General features: G+C 35.7%; 1 protein-coding gene across 2 annotated transcripts in view; it reads right to left on the bottom strand.

The window, feature by feature from the left end:
- The window catches only part of LOC115230770, a 36,381-nt gene extending 25,456 nt beyond the window's left edge, over positions 1-10,925 (bottom strand). The window contains exons 1-3 of one of the 2 annotated variants that reach the window (XM_029800905.2): positions 10,892-10,925; positions 8,046-8,191; positions 350-367 (exon numbers count right to left, since the gene is read on the bottom strand). In XM_029800905.2, coding sequence (XP_029656765.1) covers positions 350-367; positions 8,046-8,181 — 154 coding nt within the window. In that variant the 5' untranslated portion in view covers positions 8,182-8,191; positions 10,892-10,925. The remainder of the gene's footprint in view (positions 1-349; positions 368-8,045; positions 8,192-10,891) is intronic. The other variant, XM_036499813.1, reaches the window with a different exon arrangement.
- Positions 10,926-14,298: the final 3,373 nt, after the last annotated feature.

Raw genomic sequence — 14,298 nt, forward strand, 5'->3', positions numbered from 1 at the left:
GTGTTTGTGTGTGTGTTTGTGTGTGTGTTTGTTTTTTGTGTGTGTGTGTGTGTGTGTGCGTGTGTGTGTATCTGTGTTTGTGTGTGTGTGTGTGTGTGTGTGTGCCTGTGTGTGTGCGTGTTTGTGTGCGTGTTTGTGTTTGTGTGTGTTTGTGTTTGTGAGGGTGTGTGTGTATTTGTGAAGGTTCTTATAGGAAATAATAAAATAACAGAAATTATTTAGGATACTAAACTAATATTAACGAAATTATCAAAATAAATACAGAACAACATATGAATATAAAAAACAGATAAATAAATAAATAAATAAATACAGGTGCAGCACTGAAGTGTGAAATGTTATGACTTACCAATCCTCCGTGATTTCTCTGCCATAATGACCAAATAAGAAGAACAAGATGAAGACATATGCAGGAAGGAAGGAAGGAAGGGGAGGAGGACGACGATGACGAAGACAACAACAGTGATGATGACAAGATCATCAAAAGGAAGAATAATATATATTTCTCTTAATTGGCATCAAAATATAATAATTAAGGTAAAGGATGACAATTAAGGATGAATGTCGTTAAGCATTTTTCCCAAACTCTGATGATTCTGCTAGCTCACCACTTTAATAATAATAACTAATTATTCATCATCATCATCATCATCATCATCATCGTTTAACTTCTGCTTTCCATGCTTGCATGGGTTGGACGATTTTGACTGAGGACTGGCGAAACCAGATGGATGGCTGCACCAGGCTCCAATCTTGATCTGGCAGAGTTTCTACAGCTTGATGCCCTTCCTAATGCCAACCACTCCGAGAGTGTAGTGGGTGCTTTTACGTGCCACCAGCACGAGGGCCAGTCATGCGGTACTGGCAACAGCCACGCTCAAATGGTGCTTTTTATGTGCCAACTGCACAGGAACCAGTCCAGCAGCACTGGCAACGACCTTGCTCAAATGTTTTTTCACGTGCCACCAGCACATTATTATTATTATTAATATTATTAAGGTGGTGAGCTGGTAGAATTGCTAGCATGCCAGGCAACATTCTTAGCACTATTTTGTCCATCTTTATGCTCTGAGTTCAAATTCTGCTGAGTCAATTTTGCCTTTCATCATTTTGGGGTCAATAAAATAAGTACCAGTTGCATACTGGAGTTGAGGTAATTGATTTACCCCCACCCCACCTGAACTTGCTGGCCATGTGCCAAAATTTAAAAACAATTATCATCAGTATTATTATTATTATCATACTATTATTATTATTATTATTATTTTTGTTGTGGTACTCAAGAAGACCTGTACTCTACAGCAGAAGTGTTAAGACCAGTCCATCTGGTGGCGAAAAGCACTCCTGACAGTGCCACGTAAAAGCGCCCGTGCAGTGCCACTTAAAAACGCCCCTGCAGTGCCATGTTAAAAGCATCCAGCATGCTCTGTAAAGTGGTTGGCATTAGGGGAAGCATCCAGACATAGAAACCATATTAAATCAAACTGGAGTCTGGGGCGGCTCCCCAGCTTGCCAGCCCTGGTCAAACCATACAACCCATGCCAGCATGGACAACAATCATTAAATGATTATTATCATTATTTATTGTTAATATTATTATTGATGTTATGAAAATGATGATGATGTCTTTTTAACATAAAACAACAATAGATTCAATGACTGCATGGATAAGATGCCAGACATCTAATCACAAGCTCATAAGCTCAAGTCTTAACTACAGCATGTTATATATGGTCCTTTTTGGATGATGGACAGATAGAATTGTTTTGAGTGTTGGTATCGATGTTGGTATAATTCCATTTCTTTGAGGTATTGCCCATCTAGGCAAACACCTGGAGGTAGCTAAGGAATGGATGCACTGAGGCATTGATATGAACTGATAAGGCGGCAAGCTGGCAGAAACGTTAGCACGCTAGGTGAAACACATAGCCGTATTTGGTCTGCTGTTACTTTCTGAGTTCAAATTTCCCCAAGGTCGACTTTGCCTTTCATCCTTTCGGGGTCGATAAATTAAGTACCAGTTACGCACTGGGGTCAATATAATCGACTTAATTCATTTGTCTGTCCTTGTTTGTCCTCTCTGTGTTTAACCCCTTGTGGGTAGTAAAGAAATAGATATGCAGCATCTAATTATCTAATAATAACTATTTGGAACTTGATGTAATTAGATTACACCAAGTTCCAAAATCGATAAGAGTATTGAATCACCTCTTCATATGTTATGTGGCAGCAAAAATGTAACAATCTCACACATTGTGAGTGAGTGTAGAAAACTGGCTCAAAAGGAACACAAAAGGAGGTATGATAATGTAACCAGGTATGTTCACTGGAGAATGTATGAAGAAGTACGATTTTGAAAGCTCATTGAAAAGATACACATATAAACCAGAAGGTGTCACTGAGAATAATGAGCAAAAGATCTTGTGGTATTTTATACCATCCAGTGTGATTTGGTGATTGACGCTTGGAGACCAGACATTGTTGTAGTTGATAAAATGAAGAAAGAAACCAAGATCATAGATACTGCCATGCCTGGAAGGGGTGTGCGAGTGGAAAATAAAGAATCGGAAAAGATTGAGAAGTACAAGCCACTAAAAAGATGAGATTGCACGAATGTGGGTAACAAATAAAATAACTGTGGTCCCAGTAGTTGTAGGGGCATCAGGTGCATTAACAACCAGGTTGGAGGAATTAGGGTAGAAATTGCTCGGAAAACTGCTTTATTGGGGACAGAGAGGATTTTGAGACTGATACTTGAATGTTAAGTATGATATACCCTCCAACCCTCCAACCTTCAACAGGTGTCTTGACAAAATTTTGAACCTAGGTTCTCATTTCTAAGGTATATTTTTATGTTGTTACTACTATTGTTATTATTATTATTATTATTATTATTATTCAGGTCACAGGTATATGGCATAGTGGTTAAGAGCACGAGCTACTAACCCCAAGATTCGGAACTTGATTCCAGGCAGTGATCTGAATAATAATAATAACAACATCAAAAAATACCTTAGGAATGAGTACCCAGGTTAAAAATTTCCCCTGAGACACCTGATGAAGGCTTGGAGGGTATATCAGCCAAAACATTGTGTTAACAAAAAACAAGATGAGGGAAAATATCCGTCAAATGTAAATAATGTACATAATTCCTCATCTCTTAAATATAGAACTGAATTATCATCAGTATCATCATCATCACTATTACTACTGCCACCACACATTTTTGTCAATATAACAACAAACAGAATAGTAGCAGTAACAACAACAACAACAACAATTTATTTCATATTTAAAGAATTAAAAATGTTATACTCTCTTCCCCTCTATTTTTCTGTCTCCAAGACTCCTGTAGCTGTCAGAAGACAGTTGGCAGTTTTCAAGCAATGAATTATAAATTACTTCCATTGTAGCTTTTCCAGATGCCCCCATTTCTTAATTCTTAATTGAAACATTTTAAACTACAGTTAATTTCATTTGACATGTTAACAAGCGAACTATAAGCGTCACTGTTGCTTTGTTCATTCGACATCTTTTTGTGGAAAGACTATTGCAAATTTGGTACTGTGTTTAGCAAAAAACTTTGAATTGGTTGTTGAGACATAGGAATAAAATGTCTGACTAGATGGTTCATTGGTTCAAGCTGTACACTATGTCACTGGTCTTGCAAGTAGTGTTTAATCCTTGATCTTGACAAAGAGGGATATATACAGCAGAATGGGGTGCCACTGCATGGTGCCAAAGATCCCAATATCACCATCAAAATACAGGACCAGATACTGCAACAGCTTGGGTTTCAGGGGACCACAGCTCTTCAATATCCTCCCTAAATGCCTGAGAGACCTGCATGGTGTGGATTCCTTTAAAACTAAACTGGATCTCTTCTTGTCAGAGGTTCCAGATGAACCTACCTCTCAGCAGGAAACACAGATGCAGGCAGTGGTGTCGAACTCCCTTGTTGACCAAGTGCCATGTATCAGAGATGGTTTCACATACAAGTGTAGCTCATTCAACGGTGGTGCCCCAGCATGGCCGCAGCTTTTGGGCTGAAACATTTCTAAGGATTATACATATATATATATATATATACATATATATATATATATGAGTTGCAGCCAGTTTTTCCAACTGAGAGGATATAAAACCCTGTCTGTCTTTCTTCAACTTCTCTTTCTCTCTACCCACTGACGAAGGATTGCATCTGAAACGTTAGATATTCAACTTCTCACGGCAAGTTCATTGTCCCCCTTTCACTTTTTTCTATATTTTTACAAGTTTTGCCGACGCAGAACTACACAAGATTCCTTGTAGTTTGCCTAATTATATATATATATATATATTACATATGTTATAATTTAAAACGAACAGTAAGTTGTCATTATAGTACTAGGAGTTTTGAATGCAGAGCAAAGAGCTATGGTGCATTTTCGTCAGTTATTAATGGCAACAGAAGCTATGAAAAACGGTTGAATAGAAGGGAGGTTACTCTAATAGGTACAAAAAAGAAAAAAAGAAAAACGATAAAAAAATACACACAACCATATTTTCACAACTCATAGATATAAAACCTCCAGTGTTCATAAAGTCTACATACATACACACTCACACAAACATGTATATGCACATGCACATATACACACATACATATATGCGCATGTACGTACTCATACATATACACATATCTACACACACACATGTATATGGGTGTGTGTGTGTGTGTGTGTGCAATTTCATCCTCATATACACATGGGTATCTGCATATATACATATTTATTTAGACATTTATATATATAAATACATATCTATATATATACAGGCATACAGTCACACTCCTGCATATATGTATACACACACATATATATAAACATATATGTACATCATCATCGTCATGTGACTGTATGCCTGTATATATAGACATATATTTATATATATATAAATGTCTAAATATATATATGTATGCATGCAGACACCTATGTGTATATGAGGATGACGTTACACATACAAACACACACATACATACATATGTGCCTGTCCTCCTATCCCAGAGATACACCCACACATATACAAATATATGCATATCCATATAAATGAAGGTGACGCATGGATGATGGTCGCACTTATGCACAAGACACAGCCCTATACTCATATTACAAATATATACACATACACATATACACACGCACACACATATACACATAAAATATATATATACATATACTCACACACGTACACATTCACACGCATATACATATAAAATATCTACATACATATACTCACCCACGGACACATTCACACAATTAAAAAGGAAAAAATAAAAAAATGAAAAAATATATACAAAAATTTAAAAATTAAAAGAAGACATAGGGAAGCTTATGCAGAAACATAGTAAAAATGTGGATTCTATCTGTGATCTTGGGGGGCCCTAAACCATAACAGGTATTTTGTCACATACGGACATGAGCCAAAAAGTTCAGTTCTTGAATTTAGACATGTAGCAGGGTCCAAAGAACGTTTGCAGATGGGCCATCTTTCCATATTACAAAGATCGCACTTGCCACTACCATTGGTATAAGGTCTACACTTGGCCAAGATCTTCAAGTAAATCCTATAGCTGACACCTTCTTCTTTTAAGAACCATATATAACTGGATAATTTGGTAGGTCTTCGTTTATTCCAGTGTCTGAAGCTTAAGTTGTGATCGTTGAAACTTGCTTTGAAATTTCCCTCAGTGATACCCACATATCACTTTGACAAAATTGTGTTATTAGCATTCATAGAATTTATGGTGGCTTCATAAATAATAGCCTCGGAGTACTATAACGAGTATTATAATGACAACTTACTGTTTGTTCTAAATTATAAAATATCTAAATAATCCTCTATTTCTCAAATATCGAGGTCTCATTTTTTGTTGTTACTTTTTATTATATACATATATATAATAGGATATTGTAGTTCGCTGGAAGCATTGTGTATTGTTTGTGAAATGTAACGTGTCTTGAATGGTACAACAATACAGAGCAGACTATAATAACTATTATAAAATAATTTAATTATTCATAGTGTAATATCATATTTTGGAATAGAAAAATTCCTTCTTGAGAGATTGCTGGGAAGTAATGGAGACACTGTTATTGCCGGTTTTCCAATGGTTAGAAAACTGACTGTAACAGTAACTCCATTACTTCCTAGCAATCTCTGAAGAAGGAATTTTCTATTCCGAAATATTATCTTAGACTATGAATAATTAAATTATTTATAATAGTTATTGTAGTTTACTCTGCATTGTTGTGCCATTCCAGACACGTTTTATAAAAAACCAAAGAGTCCAGTGATATTGTTGTCGCTGTAGTGTTTTAGTCACTATGATAGAAGACATTCCAGTGGTGACAATCCTAGATTTTTAGACATAATCTATGTCAGACTACTTTCTAAAATCAGACTGTTCGTTTGTTGTAAAGCTGGCAAATTTGCTTGTGAAATTAATTCATAATTTCTTAAAATTATCTTCCTTGTCTCCTTAATTCTCAGCTGAGTAAACTGGAGCAATGTCAAATGATTAGTGACTTACAATCGTGAGTTTGTGAGTTCGGTTCCCAGACTGGGCTGCATGTTGTATTCTTGAGCAAGACACTTTATTTCACGTTGCTCCAGTTCACTCAGCTGTAGAAATGAGTTGCAACGTCACAAGTACCAAGCTGTATTGACCTTCGCCTTTCCCTTGGATAACATTGGTGGCATGGAGAGGAGAGGCTGGTATGCATGGGTGACTGTTGGTCTTCCATAAACAACCTTGCCTGGACTTGTGCCTCAGAGGGTAATTTACTAGGTGCAATCCCATGTCATCCATGACTGAAGAGGGTCACCCTTTATATATATATATATAAGGGTAATGGTAAAGACTCCCTTCAGTCATGAATGAGCATGGATTACACAGAAAGTTACCCTCTGAGGCACAAGTCCAGGCATCGTGATTTATGAGAGACCAGCAGTCACCCATACATACCAGCCTCCCCTCTCCATGCCACTGATGTTATCCAAGGGAAAGGTAAAGGGGCCAATAAAGTTCAGCACCAGTGACAACTCATTTCTACAGCTGAGTGAACTAGAGCAATGTGAAATAAAGTATCTTGCTCAAGAACGCAACACACAGCCAGGCCTGTAAATTGAACTCAGTACCTCTGAGCCATGTGCCTTCATATATATATCTTCTTAATATAAATTTGAGTGATGTTCCTCTGTCCACTATGTTTTTATGTTCATTAAATCTTCCAAGACAGTTGTTTTTGAAGGGCTGCCTTATTGGGGCCCCACTGACGACACCCCGCCCCTATTTTTACTGCATTTACCTCTCTTCTATGCTTATTGATTAAACTATGATCAGCATCAATGCTTAGCACTTTTGCAGAAATAAGTTTCATTACACAAGGGTAGGGGGTGAAGGGATTCAAAGATGCCCTCCGCAGGAGCCATCCTGAATGCTGTCCGAAGGACAGCTTCGAGGCTAGAATAATATATATATATATATATATATATAGAGAGAGAGAGAGAGAGAGAGAGAGAGAAAGAGAGAGTGGTTGTATACTGTCAACATAACATGACAGTCCCATAAAGGGAATTACACCACCGTTATTTAGCCCTAGGAAGCATTGACGCTTCCTGTTGGCTTTGACACATTTCCTGTGTCCGTATATTTGCGAAGGGGGGGCAAGCACCTCCACTAGGTAGGATTAGCATCGACAGAAGCGTCGATGCTTCCTAGGGCTAAATAGTGGTGGTGTAATTCTCTTTACGGGACTGTCACATTATGTTGACAGTATACAACCACTCTATCGCTCCACCACCACTCATGTCTCTTTGAGACATTTAGAAATTCAATATTTCTAATATATATATATATACACATACATATATAAGCACATGTGTCTGGTACATGTACATCTATTTACTAATGAAAGCCCTTAAATGATAGAAGAATGGTATTAAGATGCCAAAATATCAAAACAGACAAGAAACAAATTTTATAAAAATATTTCAAAACTTACCATCCGTTTTGTTCTTGAAATAAGTAGATTTGTTGTCAATCATGGCATCTACAGCCAGTTTCTCAGAGTAAAGGCTGGTGATGATTGCAATGGTAGGCTGTTCGTGATATTGAAGGAATGGCAAGTCTTTAACCATTTTCACTGTTCAAAGTATAAAAAAAACAATAAATAAAAAAAATCAAATTTTGGTACAAGTTTGAGAGGAGGGAGTAAATTGATTACATTGACCCCCGCCCCCTCCATATTTGATACCTGTTTTATCAACCCACAAATGATAAATGGCAAAGTTGATAGTGGCAGTATTTGAACTTAGAACCTGAAGGCAAATGAAATGCTTCTAAGTATTTTACCTGACATGTTAATGATTCTGTCCGCTCATTATCTTAAACAAGAGAATAATATTGTATGTCATAACTGAAAAGAAACGATGAAAAGTCTAAAACAAGCCTGAATATCATTGGCCTTATCATGTATATTGTGAGCCAAACCTTGCATGTTAAACTTGGTATAGAATGAGATTGAGTGTAAAGTGTCTTCATTTGAGATCTCCCACAAGACAATTTTATATTTTGTTGCTTATATCATAAGAATTTAGAAACTCCGAGAAAACATAAAATAATTCTTTTTTTTTTTCTTGCAATGGTGGATCTCAAAGTAGATAAAGCTATAAATAATAGTCATGGCATTCCATTTGTTATGATGACAAGAGTTCCAGTTGTCATAATAAATGTGCAATTGGCTGATACTCCACAGATACATGTACCCTTTAACGTAGTTCTCGGGGAGATTCAGCATGACACAGAGTGTGACAAGGCTGGTTGTTCAAAACACAGGCACAACAGAAATAGGAAGATAGAGTGAGAGAAAGCCATGACAAAAGAGCACACCATGGACCTCTTTGAGTTCCATTTTACTCAGAAGGACCCTCAAAGATATTCTATGTTTTTAAAAAAATGCATCAAATTTTTAGAATTAAATATTGTAAAGAATTGTTTTTAAAAAATTGTGAAAATAGTTGGTATATTGTAGAAATATGAGAAATTAATTGCTCAGAAATTTTAATAAAAGAATGTTTTATGAGCCCCTAAAGGTTGAGAACCATTGAATTGTAGCTTTATCTGCTTCAAGTCTAACCTTAAAAATCAATTATTTATTTTATTTATTTATTTGAAAGGAAAACGTTTAATAAGTTTCATAAAATATAGTTTAGTCTGAATCAAGAGATAGTGCTCCTGGAATCTTTTGGTCTCAGAAGAATTTTGATAGCTGATGTTCTTTTTGAATAATTGCCAATTGATGTCAGCAGGAAAAAAAACATAGGCATGGGGGAAAGACTGGGTGTAGTGGTTATTGGGGAGGGGGAGGGGAGTTCAGGAAGAGGTAGATGTAATATGGGTGATAAGAAGAGGAAGAGGAGAGAGAGGTTTGAGTCAGATGTAACTAAATGATGGTGGTATGATGCCAACCAACTCCAAGAAGTGTAGACCATTGTAGTAGTAGTTTAAAAAGGCAGAAAAAGGAGACAGCATGAAGAGTGATTTCATGGCAACGAATCAGGAGTTGGTCTAGAACAAGAGTTACCAAACTTTCTGGAGCTCCTGCCCCCTTGACAACCAGGCCACATTCCTAGTGCCCCCACTCCAACTAACCATCACAAATATAGATCACTTTCTGAAGCCAATTCAAAGCAACAGTCATCATCATCATCATCATCATCGTTTAACGTCCGCTTTCCATGCTAGCATGGGTTGGACAATTTGACTGAGGTCTGGCGAACCAGATAGCTGCACCAGGCTCCAATCTGATCTGGCAGAGTTTCTACAACAGTTTTTCACAAATAAAACTTCACCTAACGAACCCATTATCTTGTTGTTTTTACATGAATTGCTACCTCATTGTTGCCCATTTTTCTTCAATGCCCGCTTGGAACTTTCCACCACTCCCAGGGCAGCAATACTACCCACTTAGGGAACCCCTGGTCTAGAACAAGGGTTCTCAACCAGGATCCATATAAAATTTTTGCAGGGTCCAGAGATGCAATATAGTAAATTGTGGGCCCACAGTAATTTTTCAGGGGTATGGAAAAATTCTGTTTCAGAGTAGTAAATTTTATGTATAATAAATTGGTTATATGTCCAAAATACATAAAATATTCAAGCAATTTTTTATAAAAGTCCTAATAATATTTAGTTATAAAAATATGATAGGGTTTTTTAAACATCAAATGGTGATGGTGGGGTCCACCCAAGTAAAATAAGAATTAAAAGGGGTCCATAGGAAAACAATGGTTAAGAACCCTTGGTCTAGAATAAGATGTAAAGTACTTGCTCTTTTCCTTTTAACTTTTTTTTTTTCACTATCTACAATTCACCAAGGAAGCACATAAGAGACATGTGAAAACCTGACTAAAGACCTAGCAGATGTAAGCCTGGGCTTTGTGCAAGCCCACGGACTAGACCTGTGACCACAACTGATATAGATCTATCATTTGTCCATCACGACGTCCACCACTTTCACCACTTAACAACCAGTATAGGTGTGTTTACATCCCCATAACTTAGCAGTTCAGCATAAGAGACCAATAGAATAAGTACTATGCTTTAAAAATAAAAAGCAGCAGGTTCAATTCATTTGACTAAAAAATTCTTTGAGGTGGCGCCCCAGGATGGCCACAGTCTAATGACTGAAACAATTAAGAGAAAAAAAAAAACAAAAGAAATATATAAATAATGGTACATCTTTTTTGACAATAATCCAAAAAGGAGTTTACAGGAAACTACCAAGATGATGCCCTCTGCACATTTGAAAACTTGATTCTTGTGCTTGCTTTACTCTTGTTGCTAAGAAGATGCTGTTTCAATCATAGTATAGAATCCCTCAAAGAATTATCATAAGCTTAAACCGTTATTTTTCTCTCTTAGGTAAGTTTAGTGTGTAAGACAACATACACAAAATTAATATAATACTAAAGAGATGGAGTGTATATAAGAATGTACCATACTTTACTGTCAGTTTCTGTATATATATATATATATACATAATACATATTTCAGTGATTATACACAGGTAAGATTCTTTTTATCACTCCTCTCTCTCTCTCTCTATATATATATATATATATATAATATATATATGAATAATTAGATGTTTGTGTAAGCATATATTTACATATATAATATATGTATTGTCAGTAAATCAGGAATCTGACGAGACGTTGTAAAGCTAAGCGGTTACGGATGCGAACCTGGGATAACCCTACAAACCAACCATGACTATCTTCATTTAAATAAATATATGTATGTATATATGTATATGTATGTGTGTGTGTGTGTGTGTGATTTGTAATAAACATAAATCCAAAATGCGTACGCATATATATCCACATTCACGTATTTACATGTATGTTTCACACAGATGCATGCGTATACAAACATGTATATACATTTGTGTGTGTGTGTGTGTGTGTTTATGTGTGTGCATGCATATACATACGTTTGTAAGTATGTGTGTACATAAGTATAGGAAACCAATACAAACCTTTTAAACACTGCATAAATTCAAAAAGAATAATCCATCAAAGCAATTTCTATATAGACACACACACAAATGATTATAGTTGTATCATGTATACATATATATATATACGCACAAGTAACACAAATGTAGATGTAAATATCCATATATGCACATATATAGATGGAAACGTGTACATATATGTGCACAAAGGAACAGATGTAGCTCCATGCACAAACAGACATATATATATATATATACACACAGACACAGAAATATATATATGTATATACAAATATATATATATACACACACATATATATATATATGTATATATATATACACACACAAATATATATACATAAATATATATGTATACATACAAAAATATATATATCCATATACATATACAAATATATCCTTGTCTACAAAGGCATATAGTAGTAAATATCCACATACATATACACACACAGATAACCATAGATAGATAGATAGATAGATAGACAGATAGATAGATAAGTACACGTGGACAAACAGACAGACAAATATATAGACTGACAGATAGACAAACTAACAGAGAGACAGACATGTACACACACGAAGACCTCCAATTAACTAAACATAACATATATATGCATACACACATGAACACATGAACACACTTACGCACATATGCATACCTATATGCAAGCATCCAGACACATAGAGACACACATATATGTAAATATACAAGCATACACACACACACATACATATATGACTGCACGCATACATACACAAGGGCATACATCTACAAATACACACTGTTATATACGAGTAAGAATGCTTAAACTCACATTCTTGGAGAAAGGAGAAGCATTTATAGAAATGAAATAAGCTGAGATTAAGAGACAAAATCCTGTAAAGGAAGTGTTGTATGATTCCTTCATGTACTTTGTCAAACCAAATTCCTCACAATCTCCCTTTGCATTTGCAGAGACGTAAAAACACAGATGCAAGTATACAGATGTGGATTTACATGTGTGTGTGTTTGTGTATGTAAATATACATATGCAAATAAATATGTGTATACATATATATGTAACATATATAGTCATAGATGTATGTATACACACATAAATGTTTATATATAAATAGATATATGCATATACATCCATCCATACAAGTATATTTATATGCATACACACTTGGATATAGATATATAAGTATCTGTATCTCCATATAAAAATATAGATATACACATACACAATACACTCACATATAAGCTTATACATACATACACACAAACATTATATATACAGAGGGGGGAGAGGAGTGGAGAGTGAGGGATGGAAATAGGGAAGAAGAGAAGAAAGAGTGAGAGAGGTGTACATATTGGAAGATACACATACATATTTATACATGCACACTGAAAAAATGTCATAGGTTTATGAATACATATAACTGCACAACTAAATGCATGTGTATGTATGCATATATATATATATACATATGTATACACACATACATATATATATTTAAGTATTTGTTTTGCAAGATTCTTGATGTGAAATCATGTGTTGAAGCAAATATTATATTTGGGGATGGTCATATTTTTTGCCAATTGGAGTGGCTCACAAAGGACTTGATAAGTGATGCCAAGACACCCTCAGGCCTTCTTGGCAATTTTAGCAATGTGTTTTGTCCAACGCAAATCGCTGTCGACAATTACGACAATCACGTTCCCAAGAAGATTTTTTGAGATTAGTGTTGTGGAGGGAGTAAGTAGACGCTGGGTTTTTCCTCCCAAAATGCATGGCGGTACATTTGTCCACAGCCAGCTTGAGTTGCCAGTCCATGATCCACTGCTGCATTGTGTCCAGGTCTGATTGCAATAAAGATCTATAGTGCTCAGGATCTGTCCTCCTTATTTCGAGGTACATCTTGATGTCACTTGCATATTTCAGCAATGTGGCATTCTTTAAGTTGGCATCATATGCAACAAATAAAAGGGGGCCAAGAACAGATACCTGTGGGACACCAGATGTCACTCATAGGGCGAAGAGTGCTGTCCTAGAACTGTGCAACCTCTTTTCAGCCGATAATGAAGGACTTCACCAGAAGTTAATTCAGAACTTTTGAAAACAAGACATTTATAATACAGAGCCAGAGGCAGTCTCAGTTGGGCTGGATTCAAAAGCTAGAGTCAAACAAAAAAATAACCATTATATTTTATAAAGTGTTTGGTGTAAGGAAGGGATTAGCCATATAAACCATGCCAGAACAGACGATGAAGTTTCATACAGTCTTTTGGCAACATTGGTTCTGTCATAATGTTCAACACATCCAGCATGGAAAACGGACATTGAACGATGAAGGTGTTGATAAATGTCTATAATAGCTTGTTTCAGGTTCTGCCAACCAAAATTATTCACAGAGCTTTGGTTTATGAGAGACTATAGTAGCAGATACTTTCCCAGTAGGTACCATACAGTGGGACTGAACCTGAAATCATATGGTGGGAAGCAAAATTCTTAACCACAGAGCTATACTTACACATGCACATACACACAATCTCTGCACACTGTGTATATATGTATGTATATAATATATATATATATAGTATATAATATGCATATGTACACACACACACACACAAATATGCATATAGTGTTATATATACATACTCTATATATGTGCATGCTATATATACTATATAATATATTTTATGTATAGATAATATATATATGTTTTTTGGGGT

Source organism: Octopus sinensis, unplaced genomic scaffold (assembly GCF_006345805.1).
Source record: "Octopus sinensis unplaced genomic scaffold, ASM634580v1 Contig16353, whole genome shotgun sequence".
In the NCBI taxonomy this organism is placed as follows: domain Eukaryota; kingdom Metazoa; phylum Mollusca; class Cephalopoda; order Octopoda; family Octopodidae; genus Octopus; species Octopus sinensis.